Raw genomic sequence first — 24,262 nt, forward strand, 5'->3', positions numbered from 1 at the left:
GTATCTGATGATGCATGAGGGGGCGTTAACCCTGATGAATCAAAAGCAATCTGAAGTGTCTTTTTGGGCGGAGATCTACAGCTGATGTTTTGCAGTGTACATCTCCCCACGCTGCGTGTGGTCATTAAAATCAATTGTTTGACCAAGCTCTTCTGGACCATGGTTGTTTTTGCTCTCCTCCTCAATATTGAACCCTTAACAATACCTTCTGTTGCTTGACTGGGTGCTGCACTGTGGCTGCTCAATGCCCCTAAAACTTAGGGTGAAATCTTATCCTTACAGCTTTAAATCATTATAAGTGCATAGATTAGAGTGTATTACATCGATATATGTTTAATTACGGTGAAAACATAATTACAGTCTTTTAAATAAAGATAATGACTGCGTTAGTACCCACCCAGACAACGCAGTCATCAAGTTTGCAGATGATACCACCGTGGTGGGGCTCATCTCTGGGGGAGATGAGACGGCGTACAGAGCTGAAGTTCAGAGGCTGTCAGATTGGTGTGTAGACAACAACCTGGACCTCAATACCACCGAGACAAAAGAACTGGTAGTTGACTTTAGAAGGAGGAAGTCTGAGCTGCAGCCTGTCAGCATCAATGGCGAGTGTGTGGAAAGGGTCTCCAGTTTCAAGTTTCTGGGTGTGCACATAGACACAGACTCCAATGGAGCTCTAACACCTCTGCGGTTTTAAAGAAGGCCCAACAGCGTCTCCACTTTCTGAGAATCCTCAGAAAAATGGACCTGAAGAAGGAGCTGCTGACCGTCTTCTACCACTGCTCCATTGAAAGTGTGCTGACATATTGCATCGTGTGTGGTTCTCCAGCTGCACCACAGCACACAGAAAGGCACTCCAGAGGGTCATTAATATGGCCCAAAAAATCATTGGACATCCTCTTCCCTCCCTGAAGGACCTGTACTCGCTGTCTCAAGAGGGCACGCAGCATCCTACGGGACTGCACACACCCAGGATACCGGGTGTTTAAGCTGCTGCCGTTTGGCAGGAGGTTCAGGCTGCTGAGGTCCCGAACAAATAGACTCAAGGACAGCTTTTACAACAGGGCAATGGCCCTAAATCGATTGAAAAATGGCTAACCTGACTGGCTACCTACCTGGACTTTTTTGGGGGGGAGGTAACAACGGTAAAAACAGTAACAATAATAATATTTATATTTATAACAAGGTGCAAAAACAATTAATGTGCAATAATAACAGTGTGCAATACAAATACACTTATTCTTCTTTTTTATTACTAAGTTATTATACTGTGTTGTGTTGTTTGTGTTGCGTTGTGATGTGTCATATGGGGTCGTGTTGTGTTATATGTAGTGCCGACGTAGGACAGTTTTCCAATTTCATTGTACTATGTATGACTGTGCAATGACAATAAAGAGTTATCTTATCTTATCTCAATTAAAAATATGTCTTCAGTTGGGGTGGCAGAATAAACTAAGTCTTGTTATGCACTGATGGTGCAAGTATAGGACAAGCAAGTTGTAATAATCAGTAAAAATCCTCTTTGCATTCACCACCTGTTGAATCTGAATGTGGGAAGTGGCTGGTATGAATACCAGCGCTCACTTTATAAGAATTTTTCTTCAAATGCATTGAATAGCAAGAAAAACACTCAGTGAACAGGCTGGTGATGTTTAGAAGAAGCTCCAGTGTATTTCTGCAGAAAATGAAAAAACATTTTCTTATTAGTTGTTATTGTAATATAAAGCGGGTAGTTCAGGGAGAGCTTTTTCAACGTACCCAAGAAAGCGTCGACAGGACAAGTTGCCTTCAATTTGTAATTCCCAGTTATCTCCTATCACCAGTTGAAGGGCTTGTTTACTAGAATCGAGGGACTCTGCAGATCTGTTTTTTATGACTGTGCTTATGTGTGTGGCTGGGGCTTTTAATGATAGGGGTAGATGGTCTGTGTTCAGAGATGTGTGTTCTCCGGTGTTACCTCAGGGGTTGGAAGGGTTGGGTGGGCTAGTGAGTCCCCATGTCTCTAAAAATACCCTCTGGGATCCCATTCAGAGGCTGAAATGCGCCTATTTGTGTGTGCATCTGCATGACGCCGCTGCAGCCAGGCAAGCTAGAGGCTATTACTGGCCAGCAGGGTTGCTAGGGAGACCAGTCATGTCAGAGAGGAGCAACATCTGTGGGCTGTTTGTTTGTCGAGACAGGTTTTCCTTTTTCTGTCTCACGTCTTTCTCTCTCTTTTTTCCACCTGTCAGTCAGTGCCAGGGAAAGACTAATGCTGCATGTTTTCAAGGTTCATGCAGAAGTCTCAGTCTCTCATCATTACAGCTTTCACACATTTGTAAACATCATTCTTGCATATTGAGCTGATTTAGAAGCTGGGCTTTCTTGGGAAATAGTTTAGCTGTCTCTGCTCAATCATGCTCACAGTAGGCCCTTGGGCTGTCAGTCAGGAGGGACTTGGGGGGGCTTTTTTTCACTGAGTTCACGCCAGTGGAAAGGTCAAATTCTGGGGAAGCATTTAACCCCTGCCCCTTCATGCTGCCTCTCTCCTCAGCTCCCCTCTCTATATGGACATGTTCTATTTCCACTGCTCCTTTCTCCTGGCTGCCTCCTCGGCAGCTCAGCGGGGCACAAATTCTCTTTTAATAGGTACATATTTGGGCAATAGGAGAAGTCCCATATTTGTGAGCAACCCACTCGCCCCCTCCCCCCCCTCTCTATCCAGTTCTTGCCGTCTCAAGTCTTCAAAGCTTCTCTTCGTTGCACATGTTCTCTCTTGGTTATCCTTAATTTTTCTGTCCTGTAAGATGGAGCAGAGTAAAGGCAGTGGGTGGAGGGTGTGCATCTTTGGCAAACAGATGTGACAGGGCACTTCCCAAATTAAATTTGTTCTTTTGAGCATCCTTTAATTTGGAGCATTTTAATCCTGTTAAGGTCTCTAACTCAGCATGGTGTTGTTTTTGCAGGAGCACCACAAACTGGTTTCAATGTTTATCATGAATCCAAGATGCTTGAGTTTATCTGAGCACAAGGAAATCTTTTTCAAATAAAATTCAGATGCCACTCAAGCACTTCTAGTAGTTCACCCAGAATATTATCTACGTATGTGTATCCTCAGTAATCCTGACCATATTTGGGGAAACCTGGTCTTGAAGGGCCCTCTGCATTCTGTGTGTAACAGGGCAGAGCGAACCTCTGACCTCCTAATCCGGTCTAAACGAGACCGTCACACACACACACGTGCACGCACAGACACACACACACACGCAGCACAGTTGAGCAGTGACTTTGTGACGTAACAGTCATTTTTGGAATAATATGGTATTTTCACTCTGCAAAGGCCAGTTACCCAACATCCATCCCCAAATTAACAGGCTCCTACCTCCATCACCTCAGAGTGATACAGCAATCCATTTACGCCAAGATAAGACTAAGCTGTGAGTTTCATTCTGATTGTGTCCCCAAATGCCTCTAGTTGTATTAGAATATGCATATCATCCCCAAAAGTACCTCCTCAGCGATAACTAATTCAATTAGTGGCTGACACTGCTCTATATTAATGTGAACCTAATGCTTGTGTTGAGACAAAAGCATTCTGAGTGTTACTTCCAGCAGCACATTGCATAAAAGGCAGTCATTAGAACTATGGCATTTTAATTACATGTTAAATATTTTGTCTATGCTTCTACATTAATGCCTTTTTAAAATTAAATGCACAGTCTTCTCTCTTTAATGCCAGTGTTCCGGTCATATTTCTATTATTAACCAGACACGGATACCATCTCCTCAGCATCACCTCTTGAAAGATGGTCTTTTCCATATTCCATTTGGGGGCTTCAGCTTCACATATTCATCACTCTGCAAAGACAGAGCGAGGATTTCTAGTTATATTTTTGGACTCTATTTTCGCCTTAGCACTTTTCCTTTGCAGAGCTTCTTGAAAACATCACCGAAATATGGATCATCAAAGTCAGCGGTCCCCAACCTTTTTTGCGCCACGGACCAACAATATTTTCATGGACTGGCCTTTAAGGTGTCACGGATAAATACAACAAAATAAAACCAGTACCAGTACCGAAAAAAAGAAAATTTATTCATAACACACGTGAAAAGACCAAGGAAAGACCGAGTAAACGATAAAAACGATAACAAAATAACGCTGAAAACCGATTAAAAACCCTGAAAACTATACATTTCACACCTGAGCCTCAACTCTCGAGGCCCGGTACCAAACGACTCACGGACCGGTACCGGTCCGAGGCCCGGGGGTTGGGGACCGCTGGTAAAAGTAATGTGAAAGTCTTTTGTAGTTTGTCTGCTTCTGTTAACTTCCTTATTAAATTTCTGTCTTCAGATGGCAAGAGAATCTTTGACCAGTGACACGTGTGTCAAGGTTGGATTAAGTGTGCTAATGTGTCAGCCAGGCCCCTTGACCTCACCACATTCAGAGGACTCCCTGACACACAAACACACATACATGCACACACAGACAAACAAACTGTACTCTAAATGTCTGCGATAAAGATTCTTGATAACCCGGGGACAACCCTCGCCCTTCTCTCAATTCCTTCCTTCCCTCCCTCCTGCTTGTCTTTATTTCCCTTTGAGAGGCCTCAGTGTTCCTTCAATGAGGGTAGTCATGGGCCCTGAGGTCAACAGACTCTAGCACTCTTTTTGTCACACACACAGAAACATACTGATATCCACACTTTGGCAAAGGCTTTGGGCTGTCATTTACGAGGTGGATGCTAAGTCTAGTAGAATGTGTTCATTTTTCATGTAACTCAGTTTGGAAGAGAGTTAATATGATGGCTATATATATAGAACTTTATCAGTCTGCTTTGAGTATGGAACAACGCTGGAAAGTGAAGTTACTCATTGAAAGTGAGGGAGATCCTACTGCTTGTATTTGTTGTGGGAAAGTGTGGTGGTTATTATGTGTATGTGTCTGTGTGTGCGTGCATGTGCTCTTGTAGTTGTAGTGAGTGTGTGTGACTGAAAGACAGCCAGTTTCCATCACAGGCTGAAGTTTGATTATGTAACCAGGGACTGAGAAGCATGAGTGAGCAGGGTGATCCTCAACTATAAAAGGCAAAGAAGATGGGTAGAAGAGGGTCATTTGGTGTGGAAAATACATTCTTCCCTTCAACAGTGTAATACTTCTTTAGCTACAGTCCCAGAGAAACAAATGTTGATTACAGTTTTTTATATGCACTGCCCAAGAGAACCCTATATCAGGAATTTGACATTGGAGAGTTCATTTATTCTCCCGTTTGTGTGCAGTCTCAGTGGCCCCCACCAGTTTGTGTTTGTTTTTGTTTTGTTTTTTTTAGAAAGGTTGGGCTCACATTGGAATTAGAGAAAAACAACTAGGAGTGGGAATCAAAGTGTAACTCACAGAACAGTACTAAAATGATAATGACGGGCATATTATACTTATTATAGAATGCCAGAATGTAGGGCTGTGCGATATGACCAAAATCGATATAAGACATCTATCATCCGATAATGATATAAATCACAAGAAATTAAAATTTTCTGTGAATTCCGTGAATCTCGGCCAGCTCGACTTGCATGAAGTGTTTTCAGCTGGGCGTCGTGTACCTGGAGTTATGACTTTTAGCCGATGCATGAAGCTATACATTTTTAGACATAAGTTGTAACGGCCGCCGTTTTTTTTGTTTGTTTTTTTTTGTGAATATTTATTACACAGCGTGCTGCGGGGAAAAGCCCGTTCTAACGTTTGAGTCTAAGGTTTATTTTTTAGCACCTAACGCCTCTTTTTTTGCTTCTCATCCGTGAACACTGCATACTCTATCACGGGATTTAGTTTATTTTGAAAAGTCTCAACAGGATCTTGAGCTTTATTGTGAAAGGTTAATATGCAAAACAAACAAGCGGACGGCGGAGCCACGCCATTGTTTTACCGTCGTGGTTGCTAACGGCAACGCGTAAAAACAGTCGCTTGTCCATTCGTAGCGTGGTCATATTAAATATAAGAGAAAGAGAGAACTTTAACAAATTAATATAACCACTACAATGATCAAAACGATGAAAAAATATTGCCGTAAACATTATATTTTGCCACACTACGAAACGAACGATAGCGTAAAATGAAACGATGGACGTTTTTATATCGTCACCCGATATATATGTTATATCGAACAGCCCTACCAGAATGTATTGAAAATATACCAGAGGCATCAATGGTTTTCTCAGCCTAGTAACAATAAATGTATGTTACTAGTAACAATAAGTCTATGTTACTAGTTATTACCACAGTTAGTTTTTATGACCCTAAATTTCCTAAAATTGACATCAGTTTTCACTATCACCATCCAGTTCAGTTTCATTTATATAGTGCCAAATGACAACAAAAATTGCTTCAAAGTGTTTATATTGTAAGCTGAAGAGAATAATGGAGAGAAAACTCTAATGACCAAACAACCCCCTATGATCAAACACTTTGCAACAATGGGAAGGAAAAACTGGCTTTTAACAGGAAGAAGTCTCCAGCAGATCCGACTCAGGAGGCGCCCCCCCTGCTGCAACTGGTTTTGGTTGACAGGAAAACTACACTCAGTATTTTAGTACACACACTGAAAGCCACTGTATAGTTTCTCCATAGTTCATTGTGATAACACTGTTATCACTGAGCTACCTTGGTCGCAAACACAGTCCACTGATTGCTTGTACCACAGGAGCTGTGTGTCAGTTCTATATCTTATTCGAGAGCATCCTGTATCTGTGGCTGTAATTTAGTGGCAGCGTGCAACAGTTCTCGACTTTAATGATGAGTCAGGGGACGAAAACAAACCTCTTCATTTTCAAGAAATCCATCTGTGGTTTATTTAAAATGTCCAATCCACTTATGTTTAATGAAGTATGTACGAAGCCTGTAATGCCTTAAAGAGAGGCCATTTGTTCGTTATTTCTCTGTCTGTTATTAAAGAAAGGAGGAAGTGCTTTTTTTTTTCTTCTTTTTTTTCTTTTGAATGCACAGTTTATCCAACACAGTCTGGATACTCTAAAGTGAGTTAACCTGTGAGATAACAGTGTCTTCTAAAGGGTCTTTTAAACAGTACTTTCCTGTTAGCAATTCTTCAGGCTAAGAGGACTAAGTGGGTTTAAAAAAACAAACTTAAACACTCATGCGGCGACAGACACATTGACACTACTTACTTAAAAAGTCAAACAAGCCTAGTCAAACACAGGCACACACACACACAAAGTCACGCACGCAGGCGGTGATGCAGCAGAAGCCTCAGTTAGCACTCACTCATTGAGCAAAGAGGAATCCAAATGTGGATCAATTGAAATGAGTAAAAAGGGAATTTCACTAGTGATTAGCGGCAGGTTGCACCATTCAGTTTTCCATTCACTCCTTTACTCACTCTTTCATCAGCCGTTGATTCTCCTTGCTCAGCTTGCCCCCTGCATGCCAGGCTTTGTGCAGAGCTGCACTTGGACATGCTAAGGTGCGATAGCCTGTGAAATCAGAGATCTTACACATTTTATACACAAGCTAGAACAAGCGCACCGCATCTCACTCTTTTTTTGTAGTAGCACAGTTCCTTAGTAAACACTGCCCCCTCCGCATCACCGATTGTTAAGAAAATGTAAAAGCAGACACAGGCTTATTAACATTTCACTCCTACAAGCTGCTTGCTCAAAGAAAAGAGGTCTTGTTGGTGTAATAAAACCACAAGCTCCTTTCAGGTCTCTCGTTGAATTAAAGACTGCTTCTATCCAGTGTAAACAGTCGCACTTGTATGATATTGCCCTGCTCCTCACGGCGTGAGCACATCATGCCTGATGCGTGCAGAAAACTCTGAGCAAACATGAGCGCGAATCAATCTGATGGTCCTCATGGTAATGCGATTAAACAAACCTACCACCACCAGAATATTGCCTGGCAGTGTGAACGTTACAGACTTCATCTCTAACACAGATGCCTCATAGCAGCAGCCTGTTGCAGTTTGTTCGCAGTGTTTGAATAATGCTCTTCTTTTTCTGTGTGCTCTGGTTGGTGATTGGCCACCATAACGCAGATGTTTGTTTTTTTTGTTTGTTTGTTATGATCAAGCCAATTTAGCTGAGAGACATTTTTCTTGCTCTTTTATTCTATTTTTACATAAACAACACGACAAAGATGTTTAGGCTGATGTTTAAAAATGCTTCCCTTTTATTTGATCCTGATGACTACCTTTTCATACTATGCGAGGCTTCCTCCCTTTTTACTCTTTATATGTATTTAATATGCGTACACTCTATTTTCTTGTTCTAGTACAAGTACAGCAGCAATAGGATATTTTTGTATTTTTCAGATTTTATTTTTCTGCATATTTGTGTGTTATCCAGCAAATGTGGTGCAAATGCTTCAAGGTAAAATGAAATGGGATTTTCACGCAGTGAAAGGAAAGGCATGCATTTCTTATTGTGAATTGAATCTGACCAGTGGCTCTGTGGGTACTGTTACTAGATGATGAGCTCCAAACACCCGGCTGCTGTAAAATAATTGCCAGACCTCAGTGTTTGTGCACACCTCACACTCGTCGGCTGTATTGAAACATGTAGAGGTAGCCTTGAACACGAGGCACGGGAATTGCTGTCAGTATTCTTCATCTTCAGCAACAGAATACTTTAACTTGTTTGCAGCATGTTGTACACACATATATAATTTGGTGAAGACTCATATTCCAAAGACTACAAAAGCATCATCAGAACATGTGACATTCGACTGCTGCCCCTTCCTGTGTTTGCATTGTGCTCTGTGTGATGAGCTAAACAAACCCTGTTTGTGTTGACTCAGAGCTAACAGAGAGAATAAATAGATGGAAAAGTGTCAGAGTTGTGAATGTTTGTGACTGTAATGCGTTTTCATTATATTATTGGATTACATATTATCATTGCAGTATTGCAATCAATACTGTATGCTTTCCTGTACTTAAAAAAAACATTAACAAGACTTAGTAAGTTGATTATATTGTCCTGAGAATGTGAAGCCTATTGTGCTGTTACAAGGATGCTTTTTGTGTTATAGTGTTTGGAAGTGATTGTCAGTCCTATTAAACTGACGAAGGTTCACTCTGGCTTTTGGTAATACTGGGAATTGAGCGAAGAAAATTGTTCTCAGTCTCAGGGGATTTGTTTTCCAGTGAGTCAGTCCAGGTGAGTGGTTAGATATGTGTGTCCTAAGATGGGTTCAGCCTCAAGGGCAGTGATGACCCTAATAGTGAAAGAGGAAAATTGATGGTATTGTTAAAGGAGAGGCGGCGAAAGATTGCTGCAGACACCATTGAGGAGTAGCTGTTCTTGTTTTGCTCTTGCAGTGTGGTGTCTGCATGGTGATAACAAATCTTGCAGATGTCTGCACGGACCCTGACATTCACCCTCTAATGATGGAATTTACATTAGATTTTTGTGGCCTTCTCTATGTAGGCTTCCTGTACGTGTTTATTTTTTCCCAATCAAAGTAACACTAGGGTGTACTGCCAGATCCAAAATGCTTCCAAGACTGTGCAAAAAAGCATGCATGCCATCATTTTCAGTCTCAAAGCTGCAAGACAAGATAAATATGCTAGATGAATACATAAGAGGACATGAAATCACTCTGTGATATTTACTGTATAGATTAGAGACCAGGATGCCACAGCGAGTCCATAATAGAACTGTATGTACGAAGGCAGATTTGTACATAGGCCAAGCTTTGGAAAAATATAAACCATATTCCACTATCATGCCAGACGTCAGTGTTACAGTGTTTGACTTTGACTTGGACACCAAGCGAACAGCGTGGGTGTGGAATGGAAGCAGAAATTGAAATATACGTTACAGTGTTTGCATTCTCGTTATGTACACAGAGCTTAGCTGCTTTAAGTTTAAACAAATTTCATTCTCCTGACACTCCCGAGTTCCAAAAGTCTTAGGCAACTGAACATATTATAATTAAAGTGTGCACATTGGATCTTGTGGTTTAAGTCAGCGGTCCCCAACCTTTTTTGCGCCACGGACCGGTTTATGCCCGACAATATTTTCACGGACCGGTTTATGCCCGACAATATTTTCACGGACCGGCCTTTAAGGTGTCGCGGATAAATATAACAAAATAAAAGTAGTACCGGTACCAAAAAAAGAAGATTTATTCATAACACACGTGAAAAGTCCCAGGAAAACCGAGTAAACGATAAAAACGATAACAAAATAACGCTGAAAACCAATAAAAACCCTGAAAACCATACATTTCACACCTGAGCCTCAACTCTCGCGGCCGAGAGTTGAGGCTCGGTACCAAACGACTCACGTACCGGTATTGTTATTGATTACTTTTTAATTACTTAAGCCTCCCTTGTTCTTATAGAACAGATGGTGTTTTCCAGTCATGTGAAGCTGAGAAGCTGATGTTTTGCACCTGTTACAGTAATATTTCTGACAAACACTCCCAAGCACCTGGTTTTCAATTCTGCTTTTTAAAAAACGTGATAACTACAACTTGAAGCGCATAACTGTGTTCTTGACCTTGACAGGCACACACACACTTGCCCAGCTGTTTCTACTTAGTTTTAATGAAATATTTTCTCAGAACTGCGCGGCAATCTACATAACTCTTAAACAACATCTGTGGTGGGATATATATTTTTTTCCCTGATAGCTGATACCTGAAAAGACGTCTGATAAGCAAAAGACTGCTTTCATTTAATCTGCACGTACCATTCCTTAAATAGACGAGCACTTGCTCGTTAATGTCATGGCAACAGGAGGAGGACTCAGCATCTGGTAAACCAAAAACTGCCGTCCCTCAGTTCCACAGGCCCTGAAAGATATAAAGCCATATAAGGCACGCACAACACAGGTAGATACAGTATATCCTCTGAATCTGACAACCTTGATAATGACACGAGGAAAGCATTCTTTTCCTCAGCTGGCAGCTAGAAAAGAAAACGATGACATGAAATAAGAAAAATCTGGAAACTGAAATACTTTTTGTCTGACATAAATGCAGTAAGACTGACAGTGAATCCTCACAACAGTATCAGCAAAAACATCAGGTGATGATGTGTTGAAAGATCAAACACAACACAAACCTTTTATGTTTCCTCTTTCAGTTTCCTGCAGTTCAGCTAAGTTGTTGTTAAAGTTTTAGTCCTCAGTTAATACCTGACGTTGTTATTATTGGTTCTGTGATTATTGCTACAGCCACGACACATGCTGCTCTCTGTTGTTCACTCGTGTCCACTGGAGCATGTCCCCAGTCAACCCTTCCACCACTGGCTGACGGATGTAGCTGTAGCCTAATTTTAGTTTATGAGGTGTGGGACCGCTGGGTGTTACCCTAGCTGCCATTTTAGAAGAGGAGGCTGGGAACAGCGTTCCTCACGGGGCTCCTATCTATCGTAATTATCTCTCTGTCAGGGGTTGGATAGGGGGCTCGGACCTCACCGACTTCCGCTAGCTTCCCATAGCTCCTCACGTGCGCGCTCACACTTCTAGAAGCTCAGAGGCCCAGCGTGCGCACTGGCGTGGCCTTATAGGACCTCAACTGCTGCGCTGCTATTGGACAGATTTCATCCCGCTGAGGAAAATGTTATCTAATGCATACTGTTGAGTGTAGCGAGATCTAGGCTATCGCCAGACAGGAAAGCACAGTCCAATTAGTCCAAATTAGAGATGTGAAATGTCCTATATGAATGATTTTGAATCTGTTTTTACAGTGTATAACATTTCCGTGTTTCCCTTGTTTGATGAGTAAACTTCTGTAGTAAACTCTACTTTTGGCCAACAGATGGTGGAGGACTTGGTTTCATGATTGGCTCCTTTATTTTGTAAATAAGTAGATGTATTGACCTGGATACTATACCTCCTTTAGCTGTGTGATATACAGCACAGCAGACCAAATTGGCTTAATTTGCATAAATGAAAGTGCAGTAGCTTGTTTTCCAAAGTTTCTGGTGTTATCCACTGTCTCTGTTCGGCTATGGTGTCTTTTGCTGAACCTGGCAGCAGCAGTGAGTTTGGCTCTTTTTTCTGAATCATTGTACTTTCAAAATGACAGCATTCAAACATCCCAGAAGCCGTGCATCATCTGCACTTGTCATGGCAGGGGTGGACTGTAGCCCACCCAGCCGGTAGTCTTCTGTAACCCCTGTTGATGATGTGTCTGATCTGCGTTCCCCACATCAAAAGCAGACACCCCCCCTCTGCTGTACTCACCACTCTGATCCCCCAGCCTCTGTCACTCACAGCTGTGTCACTGTTCTGTGTCTCTCTGCCCACCGCTGTTCTGTTTCATCTCTATGCTTCTCATGCCACTCTCTCCTCATCTCTCAGATCACATCTTTCTGCCTCTCAGTGGGTGTATATCAGGCTCTTACTTTTAGTGCGCTGATTTTATTATTTTATTTCTGCCTTTCACTTTCCCCTGTGCCTTCACATCTTTCACGCCGACTCTCTCTCCATATTTCTTTCCCCATTATCCTTCCTCACTTCCCCTATTTCTCATCTCATCCATCAGCATCCAGTTTCCACTTTGTGTATATGCGTTTAATTTTCTGTATAGTAGAAAATATTCTGTAGCGCAGCAGGCTAAAAGATTGGCGGATGAAAATCAAATCTCCGCAGAGTATTCCCATAATGACTTAATACCGGCTGAGTTCTTAGGCTATACATAGTATGTCACGTTCTCAAGTGCACTTCTCCCTCTCACTTTTGCTTGACACATTTGAGCTTGACGTAGGTGGAGCCTATATTTGGGTGGTGTCATCAGCAATATTACAATTACCTCCTCCCCTCCCTGAGCTGGATGTCTTACGTGATAATGCACGTGCAGGTGTGTCACATGAATGAAGTATTTGGAGAGGAGTGCAGTGCCCATCCGTTTTGTTTCAGGGTCCTAGATAAAAGCAGGAGGAAATTCCTTTCTCGCATACTTTTTATCTCTGTGATATGCTCAATTTGTGCTGCTCAGGCCCACCCATAGTCCCATTTATAGGATTAATTTATAACATTATGGTTGTTTTTGGAATCCAGAAGCGATGATAGTTGGACGTGAGGATGAGTTCTTTGTTATTAGCAAATAATAGCAAGCTTGGTTAGCAAGGTGACCCAGTAGGCTCTATGTACATTATTGTGCAGATTTATGTACGTGCTTATTTAACACATAAAATAATGCATATATATATATATTATCTAAATCACATAGCTTGGATGGGCTGTTATTACAATTTAAAAACTCCCATTTTATCAGGTAGGTCTATTAAAAATGTTCTAAATAGGTACCAACACTACACAGTTGATTCCAGTTAGCTGACGTGAAGCCTAGCTAAAGACGCCTGTGTTGGCAACCTGGACAGTCAAAGCAGCTACAACCCCCCAAAAAACAACCTTAAATGGGTGAATTAAAAAAACAGACAAACTCATTTTCTGTACAGCTGTTGTTGTTTTTTAACTCACTTTTTGAGATTGTCTCAAGTGGACAGTTAAGGTACTGCAGCTTTAGGCACTTTGCCATGGGCTTCATTTTTCAGCCCTGGAGGTTCCTGCTTGGTCCCACACAGCGGTTGTCCTCTGATGTCATTTGCCCATATTCCTTTTGCTTGTTCTATTTACTCTTTATTTTACTCAAGAGTTGGGAGTTCACCTTTTAATCGGAAGGTTGCCGGTTCGAGCCCCGGCTTGAGCCCCGGCTCCGACAGTCTCGGTCGTTGTGTCCTTGGGCAAGACACTTCACCTGTTGCCTACTGGTGGTGGTCAGAGGGCCAGGTGGCGCCAGTGTCCGGCAGCCTCGCCTCTGTCAGTGCGCCCCAGGGTGGCTGTGGCTACATGTAGCTTGCCATCACCAGTGTGTGAATGTGTGGATGACTGAATGTGTAAAGCGCTTTGGGGTCCTTAGGGACTAATTAAAGCGCTATACAAATACAGACCATTACTCTGCTTCACTGCTAATTGCAGCTCCAAAGCAGAGAGGGTGCTTTAAATCTCTGAAAAATCCTAAATGACAAATCAATATTTTTCCTAAATTCTGTCTTTGGAGCTTGTTCATTGGTTGGTTGTTATATATGTAAGTTGTTCTCGCTCTCTCAAGAGGATATTTTGGATGAGCCCCTGGAGAGCGAGCATCCTTTTCTAACATACTCTGTCTGTCTCTTTCCTTGTGTGTCTTCTTCTCTTTTGTTTGTTTCTCAGACTTGTGAGCAGCCATGACAAAGTCCTACGAATTCAACTGGGAGAAGCACCTGCCTGAGTTCATGCAGGAAGGCGCCTCTTTTGACAGGTTTGATGAGGTAAATATGACACTTTCCTGGATTGAGGAATTGATTAAAAATAAGAGGCTTTTAGTATTCTCAGTGAAGTGATCAAAGTTTATCCAATGCTAAGCTATCTGTTTGTAAGTGTTCCCTGCTGATACCACCATAGATTATTTGCTCTGCCCTGTTATCATCCTGGACCTTAATGACTGTGCCCGACTCAGTCATTAGTTGGACAAATGCACACGTCCACACACGGAGCAGAGTCTTTGTTTTCATACATTTAGAATACCAAGCTTTAAATGAAGTTTTAGTCTCTAAATGTAACGATTTATATTATGCTGCCTTTGTTTTATTTTTTCTCAAAAATATCCAAGAAGGGTCCACAGTGCAACAATGGAAAGACATTTATATTCCCACACCATGAGTAATACAAGCGCACACACATACACACAGAACAGAGGCCTCAGTTTATATCATCACTGGTGTAGTCACAGTTCTAGCTGTAGACAGGCCACATTGATCAGGCTCATTAAGATGCTTCGGCGTGGCGACTGCTTGTCCGCAACACGCCCACTGAGGGTCTTAGGTAGCACACTATAAAAAATTATGCACATGCTAAAAAAGTTTTAGAATAGCCATAATTCCAAAGAAAATTGGTTTATGTAAGGACCAATTTTAGAAATGCACAAAGTGGGGAAAGGCGTCAAAATGGGTGTGCCTGCATAACTGTTTATCTGTCTGACTCTGAGAACAGTGCTGCTTTCATATACAGTCACTCAGGCGTGCAGAAGCTCCACTGCGACGTGACATCATTGCTTTATTATATGCCCTAACCCACTGTAAGAAAAACCTACGAGTGCTGATAAAAGTAAATGATAAGCTTAGAGGCTTTTGATTACCGGTTCTCAATTCCAGTGCCTAAAGATGCTGTAGCAAAACATAAAGACAGATTTTCAATTAAGATGTCCCAGAAAAATAAATAAGCTCAAACAGTGTTGTAAAGAGGAGTTGTGCAACTTTTTTAATGAGCTACAGGAAACGTCCTGTGGAGGCTCTGCTGCAGCAAAAGAGGATTTACACGAGCCACGTGAGATCTCCTACTTTTTCACTACAGTGTGAAATAGAGCCCGACCGATTATAGGCTTTTAAAGGCCAATACTGATACAGGCATGTGGTGATTTAAAAACCCAATATGGCGATATATCAGCTATTTTTTTTTCTTTCAGACAAACAAAACTTAACAAATGTTTGGGAAATCTGTTTATGTGCAGTTATTTGTTTACTCTTTAACACTGTGGCCAACTGCTTGGATCATTGCAACATGTGTTGCCAACAGTTGCAGCAACACACTCAGACAAAAACTGGTTCACCCGAAAGACAAAACGCCAAAACACAGACTTAACAATGTGGTGTATGCCGTACAGTGCAGCGAGGAATGCCCAGACCTCTACATTGGAGAGACCAAACAGCCACTTCACAAGCGCATGGCACAACACAGAAGAGCCACCTCCACAGGACAAGACTCAGCTGTCCAGCTGCATCTTAAGGATAAAGGTCACTCTTTCGAGGATGCCAATGTTCACATTTTGGACAGAGAGGACAGATGGTTTGAAAGAGGAGTGAAAGAAGCCATCTATGTCCACTGTGAGCGACCATCTTTGAACAGAGGCGGTGGTTTACGACACCAACTGTCTGCCATCTATAATCCAGTTTTGAGTTCCCTCCCCAGATGCCTTAACGCCCACTCACATCCTGGGCCATCTGACCTCAGGAATTCGCATGATAAGGTGGGGCCAGGTTTCACAATGAACTCACCCGAAACTCTGGCTGATTGGGACCCACACCCAGTTCCACACCTTGGCTCAGGCGATTAGAAGATCATCAGGGGGTCCTTTTGTCCCTCTGTGGGGGGACACTCCCACCAGGTTTAAATCTGGGACTCCCCACCATTTGACCTTAGAACTGAAGAAGCCTCTCGGATGAGAGGTGAAACGTCTTCAAGTAACTTAAAGAAGTCCAGACGCTTTTCTTTGCAAGCTCCTTTGTCTACGATGACCTGGATGACTGAGAACCTTCACAGACAACAGTTGCAGAGTGCCCCCTCATGGACGAACTGTGCAACATCAACACACAAAACATAGTTGAAGGGTGTTTCTTCTATTTCTTCTTTAACCTCCTATGACCTGGCGTCCACATATGTGGACATCACATTTTGGGTTATTTAGACCAAAATACTCAATTTTGCTCTACAAGGGCCTGATATCCACTTACGAGGACATTATGCTGCTACTATTCTATCAAAATTTGAAACAAATATCCTCATATGTGGCTCTTATTTTTCTTAAAAACAAAAATAAGGTAAAAAAAAAAAAAAAAATCTGGTAATTCTTTGTTTTTACATTCATCGGGCCCCAATCAGCCCAAATATCAAAGAGAAATTAAAAATGCATGTCGTGGAAGAGTTCAGGTCTTAGGAGGTTAATTTTGTCATTTTAATTTTTTGGCCATTATACATACTGATATCAGCAGAGAGACAAATAGCTAAAATTGGCTGATCATATCGACCAGCTGACATATCGATCAGGCTGTAGTGTGAAATCTGTTATTGTTGTTTAATATTTTTAGATTGATTGATTGTATATGTGACTTAAGAAGCATTCCTGCTAGGTTATTCTGCCTGTACTGGCTCAGGACCCAGTTTGGAGCTGCACAAGGAGGATGCAAAACACCACTACAAATAAAAACAACAGAAAAAATGTGAGCTAGAAAATATAAATAGATCATTTAAAACCTTTCTTAAAAAAAACTATTTTAAAGTTGAATTATAACCAATAAATGCTCAGTTACAGCCACAAGCAAATTCATTGCTTCCATATATGTTTGTATGCACTTGCATGCATGTGACCACCATGTATATATATTTTTTTTTTGCCCACATTTCCTCAGACAAACTTAATCAGGACACCTAGCTAGGACATTGGACGAGCAAAGGCAAAGTGTGTCACAGTCACGCACACACACACAGACCTACATGTACCCCTGCACACATCAGGAAATCCCCTCAGTCCTCTCAGTTTATGTGGGCATCAGCTGGGGGAGGAGGATCCCTCTTAGGCAGAGAAAAAAGCTTGCGTGTGTACGGAAAGGCATCATCAAATCCAAAGCCATGTCACAGTGAGCGGTGAAACTGGGCCAGCATGCTTCTGAACAGAGTCCTCAGTGTGTTGCTGCTGTGAATTTGAGCCAAGCTTAGACAGGACAAGGTTAGGTCTGGCCTGAATGGTAATAAGGTCAAGCTCTGTCAGTCGGTTAAAATGAATAATGACACTTGGGACGTACCACTCCCCTCTTAATGCTGTAAATTTTTCTCATTAATGATTATATTCTAAACAATATCAACTCAAACTGATGCATCTCAGGAGAAAAAAACAGCGCTGCAGTCCTTCATTCATAAACCAATAGTTATTTTGGTTGTCAGCTCATGTTCCTCGCTGTTATCGTAAACACGAAGCAGCAATGCGTCTCATTTATAAAACACCGTCAGTCATACTTTGTGTCAGTGTGGGCATGTGTTTGTGTTTGTGTGGGCAAAGCACTGCTGCCTGGAAATTACAAAGGATGCGGGGCGCAAGCATCTCAGTGTGCAAAAAGCATATGCTAAACAGCATGGATTTTATTTTTTGCCACAAGAACAGTCTCTAGTGACTGAAGCCCCACTGAGTGACAGATGGTAGTGGCAGGTAACGTGCATGTGGGTCAGTGTGCCTGTATGTGTGTTTGTACGAGTGCAATTCAAAGCTTCATAGGGGACAGCTATCGTTATATAGAGCCTCTCAGCTCGTATCGTTACATGAGATGGCTTTCTAAAACAACTTAAGGTCCCCAGAATGCTTTCTTTGCCATCTTATTCATATCCTCGAATAGATGGAGATGTTTCCAAGTTTGCATCTCACTCTTTGTTTTTCTCTTTAGCTCTGCACTCTGTAGTGTACTATGGATTTTCAATAATTAGTTTGCATCCTTTAATGAGATATTTCATATGAGTTTGTCCTCTTTAAGAGTCCAGAGGCATTGAGGTAAAAGGTGAAAGATATCCTATGTAATCCATTATGCAAATAGCCAAAGAGCTTCCCGTGTGCGTGTGTTTCGTTCATTATCTCACTGAGTGGAAATCAATCATTTAAGATCTGGTTGATGTTTGGTGTCCATGGAAACTATGCAGCCTCATATTGACGGCTGATGAAGGTAGACTGAGACGAACGAGACAGAAAACAGACATAAGCATTTACAGTCATGGCGCAAAGAAAGTAAACCTTCTTTAACTTCTAAGGTTTTACGTATCGAGGCATAATAATAATCTAACAAAATACAAAAACTTAACTGTCATTATTTATTTAATGATAACTAAATAAATAAATAAAACTAAATGCTGGATTCCTTCCATTACTGCTTGTTTTGCAGCCACGGGACCCGAGCGCTTTAGTAGGCGGATGAGTTCATGGTCGAGTCACTGACTGCAAAGTATTCTAAAATCAAATGTGAGGGCACCTGTGTGACAGATAAAGCTCTGCTTAAACTGGGTCATGGAACAGGACTGTGATCACAAACACAGCAGCAATTCAAAGATTCACCAGAATGACTGGAACAAAAAGAAAAGAATCAAATTGTTGCAGTGACCCAGTCAGAGTCCAGACCTCAACCTGGGTTAAATACTGTGGTGGGATTTTATTCCCACAAACCTCAATGACCTAAACAAGTACAAATAGTAAGACATAATTCCTCCACAACAATGTGAGAGAACGATAGTCATAGAGAAGATGATTTTATGTACTGATACTGACAAATTTACAGAAGGTGTACTTTGTTTTTGACTGTACTTGTTAATAGCATCATATATAATATTTAGAGATACAGCTCTTAAGCCTACACCGGGCAGATTAATTATCACTTTCTAATATTGATTTGGAAATTTAGACCAAGGGTAAAAGACCTCAAAATGATCTGAGGATTCAAAATAAGAGGCACGATCACACATAATTTTAGATTTACTACAGTAAAGCTAAAAGCAGTGGAATGTGATACTGTTGTATGTCCTCAACAGTTGAGGTTTATCTGAAACCATCTCCTTCATCGGGGTGGCTGTATATCTAACACCGAACACTCTGTCAGTCTTCATTCAGATGAAAGAGAGTCAAGCTTTTATCTGCATTTACAGCAGTCTCACTGTTTCCTAAATGGAAATAAGATTATTCTTGTGAGGGTTTTTTGAGGGTTTTAGATGTCAGGGTAAGAGCCGAGTAACAAGCCAGCACAGCCCTATTTGCAGCTGCGTATCTCACAGTAGCAACATCCTGAAATAATAAATCACGTGTGTATGAGTGTGTACATGAGTGTGTTACACTGTTCCCTACTGCTAATATTAGAGTGACCCAGCAGCCTTCTCCTATTCTAGTTTATTTCTCTCTTATGTTTTTAGCTTTCTCAGATGTGTTGTTTGAGTGGAGTGGGGCAAAAATACACATATTTGTCAGCACACACACACACACACATCTTCCAGATGATTGAATTGATGGTAAGATTGTTTGGGTAGGACAAGGTGGCTAAGGTTAGTCGATTTCCTCCACCAACACTCCTGTTGAACGATGTGTGCAGTAGCATCACAGTAGCTAGGCTAATACACTTTTACCTCCTGTTCGTCTCTATAACCCGGAAATGTGTTCCAACTGCGTTGATGTTTGCATTTAACAGCTAAAGGTGGTCACATTAATCTCACTGCGTGTTTGCCTTAGACAACAGGCTTCATCTCCCCTACGGGCAACCTGTGTGTACATACTGAGCGTATTTGTGCATTCTTTGTGAAAGTATGTTTGAGTGTGTGTTCTTAGGCAGGCAGGTATATCTTGTAAAATGAATACGAGCTACATCTGGTTGTCTGATTGCATAATTCCTGTGTTTGTTAAACAGGCTGACTGTTTAATGTCTTGCTGTGTCAAATAAAACCTTTGATTAATACGGCCTCATTGCTTAGAAACAATCATTTTTCCTTGCTGCAGGACCCATACATCTTTGAGCCCAACTGCCACATGGAAGTGGACGAGTACGGCTTTTTCATCACCTGGAAGAGTGAGGGAAAGGTACGACTTCCACATCATGACCTGTGTGTATTCTAGGAATTTCGAGAGGATCCTCTAAATAGAAATGTATAAGACAGGATCCACATGGAGTAGGGAAAGTATTTAAAAAGGCATGCAAGGGAAGAGTTAGTTGTTTTGATTTTTTTCTGTACTTCTGACCATTTGACTCTGAAAAAGGTATATGCAAGTAAATAAAAACTCTATAAATGAAGCACGTTAAATATATGTATATTATAACAAGCTTAAAGTGTAAGTACTAGCATTTAGGCTAATACTGATTAGCATTGGGCAATAGACAATGTTTATCAGATGTTTATCCGATAGTTGGATTAATTTGTTGCAGATATGTTCAGTAGCTCTTGTTGGATGATTTTAAACTAGCTAAGATGAAGCCTAGCACACAGGACCTACAGCTGGCTGTGCGAGTACTAAAAACTGCAGTTTAGTGTTTAGTGAGTACTAAAAACTGCAGTTTAGTGTTTAGTGAGTACTAAAAACTGCAGTTTTTAGTACTCGCATGGTCTCATTTTCCAGCCACTGGATTATAACATTCCTGATTTTTCTTTGCCACTGTCTAAAAACCTCTATGACGTGCATCTGAAGTCCCTCTACTTGGAAAAATAACTCTGATTAGGATGATTTGTTTTCCCATTTAGTGGTTTTAGAAATAGTTTGGTGGCACACTATTTGTGTATTTCTCAGAAAGTTCCGAAAATATACAAGCATGCACCGAATTTTCATAACTTCCATTTTACTGCTAAAATTTTGCACATCTTGCAATAATTTCCTCCCCCAGAGTTACAAATAGACTAGCAGCATTCATTTCATGCACACCTTCTCCTGAGTCAGGTTGGGCCCCAAAGGTGATCAGGCCTCTTCAACTGATGTTACAAACTGCGGCAGTATAAGTTTGTCTGTTCTCGGGAGCCCGCCAATGTGCTGGGACCCCAAGCAGCTGCATGCCTGGTGGCAAAAAGCACCTCTGCAACAGTCCAACCTGTTAATCTGTTTATCCTCATATACTGCAGACTCAAACTTGGTAATTAAATCAAATGGTGTGAAAACAGCTATTCTCAACGCACAAAGGACTCTTCCTCATTTCTGGGTTGTAATCACCCATGTTGCTGAGAGGTTGTGGTGCTTGTCCTTTGCTGACCATTAGAAATTGTTTTTCTTCTAGACTTTTATTCTTCATCTACTTCTTTTTTCCCTTTCTTTCCATCGTTTTTGGTCTCCTACAGGAAGGTCAGGTTCTGGAGTGTTCTCTCATCAACAGTATTCGCGTCGGTGCCGTCCCAAAGGTAAGAACTCAGGAGAGACCATTTCTTCACTTCTGCCTTCACAAAATTCACACTCTCACCCTCCACATCAAAGATTCCATCTTTTAGTCCCACAGAGGCACTCCCGGTAAAATCTAGAGACACTGCCACTTCAGGCTATTATTCATGCCTAAATTAGCCAAGGCTACAATGGCTTTTTCTATCAATATAATGACTGTTTTGGGACTCCCGGTTGAGTTCTTACTGCTGAGATTTGCTTTCAAATACAGATTCACACAGGGCACTAGCAGAACAAAAACATGAAATATTCAGCTCATCAATATTTATACAACTCTAAGTTTCTCCACAGGTTCTTACTGAACTTCCTCGCAGCTGTGGATTGTGCTTTTGACCGAGAGAGTAGTATTGAAAAATTGTTCTTTCAGCCACTGTGGTGATGCGCTGTCAGAAAACCGCTGGGTTATGGAGTTCACACTACAGGATCAAAAGATCAACAGTATAAGATGTTCTGTCTCCGTCAGAATGACTTTTCCTTATCCCATAATAGGAAACGGTCTCTAAAATAGCCATGATGCCCAGTGAATTATTACAGCTGGCAACCAATCAGTTTTCTATTTAGCAGTTACAGAGGCAGATATGCACAAATCCAAACCACATGGTTCCTCCGTATATTAAATATCGATTCATGCTATGTAACCTTGACAGTGACACATTATATTGTGGTATTTAGCGTCATACCAGCTATATGAATTATGAAAGCTATTACTGGAATATCCATTGGCATGCTGCCTTCTAATTTGTATGCAAACCAATGAAGCCACTGAAATGCAGAAGCCTAACAGGAGAGTCTCAAGTCATACTGGTGACAACAGATTGGAGCGCCTTTGTTTGGTCCTGTGTGGCTGTCTTTTTATGTACGTATGTGAGGGCACGTATATAGATTCTGCAGTCTGATGGCGGCTCATGCGCCGTATGCTGTTCTGTACAGTGCAGACGACTGATAACCGGGCTTCTCCTCAGAGGCTAACATGGTTACACAAGCCTGGAGAGCTGTTTCAAGTAATCCAATGAGAGAGAAGAGATGAATGGGACTGGATGATTGCAGGCTGAGATTTTAAAGTGGCATAGCCTGTTGCCTGTTGCTGTTAATTCAATCACGTAACATATAAGCATTACTATCTTCCATGGTGGCAGACAGGAAATCTGATTGAGAAGATGAGAGAGGAAGGAGTGGTGTTTTTGATAGCGAGAAGTGGATTTTCTGTTAAACTGATAAAACAGACATTAAAGTTATATCAGACTAAGGTGTGCTGGGATGTATTTTGTTCTGAGAAAAGAACTAAAGGCCTATAAATGTTGAAATATTTCCCCTACTTAAACTTAAAGCAGCAGAAATGCTTTCAAACATCTAAAGAGCTTGCTCTGTTGCTTAATTATTCTATCTTATCTTCTTTTTTCTTTTTTTTTAGCTTTATGTCTAGGTCTCCGTCTTAGCATGTAATTTTGATCAGCTATCTATCCATCATTTCTATACTAATCTCTGCCTTTGATGCTGTGTCCTCAGGACCCTAAGATCCTGTCGTCATTTGAGGCCACTGGAAAGACAGAAACAGACTTGGAGGGTTGCATCATCTGCATCTGCAGTGGCACAGACCTGGTCAATCTCAACTTCATGTTCATGGTGGCAGAGAACCCAGAGACAGCCAGGGTAAATGCATGCCCTCCCCATATTTCTGCTGCTTTATACAAACGATAAAGATGGAGTGCTGACCTTGAGATTTAATTGGAGTGTTGCAGTTTGAAATATTTTGACGATATAACAGATGTAATGGAGAGCTGTGTATGCCAATATACCATGATTTTCTTCACTCACCGTATACCTTTCAGTGACAAAAGGCACTTATGTGGCTTCCGGCTAATATCTAACTTGTGACACTTTTTGAGTGCATCACAGGTTAAAAAAGGTGTTTTGATGAATTTAGATGGTTTTAATCAATGGCCACAAAGCATATGTTGTCTGGACAAAAATTCACTGCAAACTCCATAGACTGTATGTAAAAGATGTAAATGATATAGGCATCATGACGTCACCCACCCGGTTGTGAAGTCCTGTTTTGATGCCTTAAATATTAGCATTTGGGGCGTTTCTGTTTTGTTTTTTTGTTATGTTTTTACAAGTTGTCAACCAATCGTAGGACAATGGTTAGCAAAATGCATGCGTAGATTGTATCTGTGCATCGTGCTAAATACTGATACCTTCTAATTAGTGCCAAGTGATACACACCCCCACAAAACAAACTAGAAACTAGAAAAAACTAAAAAAAAAATTTCTTGTGTCCCGTTTGGATCTTTAGCCATCAGAATTGTTGTCTTAAGGCCAAGAAAGATGCCAAGCGGATTTATTTTACCAAGTGGATCATCATGGCCTTGCCATATTGGTCCATTTGACTGACCTTTATTATAATTATGAATTTATTTTATTTTCGGTTGCTACAAACGGGAAAAAACTAAAACTTTTACTTAGCAAAACAGGAACTTCTTTAGATGGCTCTTGATACAATTAATCACACATTATTAAATGATGTTCCACAAGTCACCCAGGCCACAAACACACATGAGTGAC

At 41.3% G+C, this 24,262-nt stretch overlaps 1 protein-coding gene across 3 annotated transcripts in view; it reads left to right on the plus strand.

Annotated features, from left to right (window-relative positions):
• Nucleotides 1-24,262, plus strand: part of plcb4b (phospholipase C, beta 4b) — a 74,744-nt gene that overhangs the window by 25,448 nt on the left and 25,034 nt on the right. For all 3 annotated transcript variants that reach the window (XM_087851921.1, XM_087851923.1, XM_087851922.1), the window contains exons 4-7: nucleotides 14,161-14,258; nucleotides 20,279-20,359; nucleotides 21,601-21,660; nucleotides 23,204-23,347. In XM_087851921.1, the coding sequence (XP_087708047.1) occupies nucleotides 14,175-14,258; nucleotides 20,279-20,359; nucleotides 21,601-21,660; nucleotides 23,204-23,347 (369 nt within the window). In that variant the 5' untranslated portion in view covers nucleotides 14,161-14,174. The remainder of the gene's footprint in view (nucleotides 1-14,160; nucleotides 14,259-20,278; nucleotides 20,360-21,600; nucleotides 21,661-23,203; nucleotides 23,348-24,262) is intronic.

The sequence above is a fragment of the Neolamprologus brichardi genome, chromosome 15, assembly GCF_056152115.1.
Source record: "Neolamprologus brichardi isolate AB-2024 chromosome 15, ASM5615211v1, whole genome shotgun sequence".
Classification (NCBI taxonomy): domain Eukaryota; kingdom Metazoa; phylum Chordata; class Actinopteri; order Cichliformes; family Cichlidae; genus Neolamprologus; species Neolamprologus brichardi.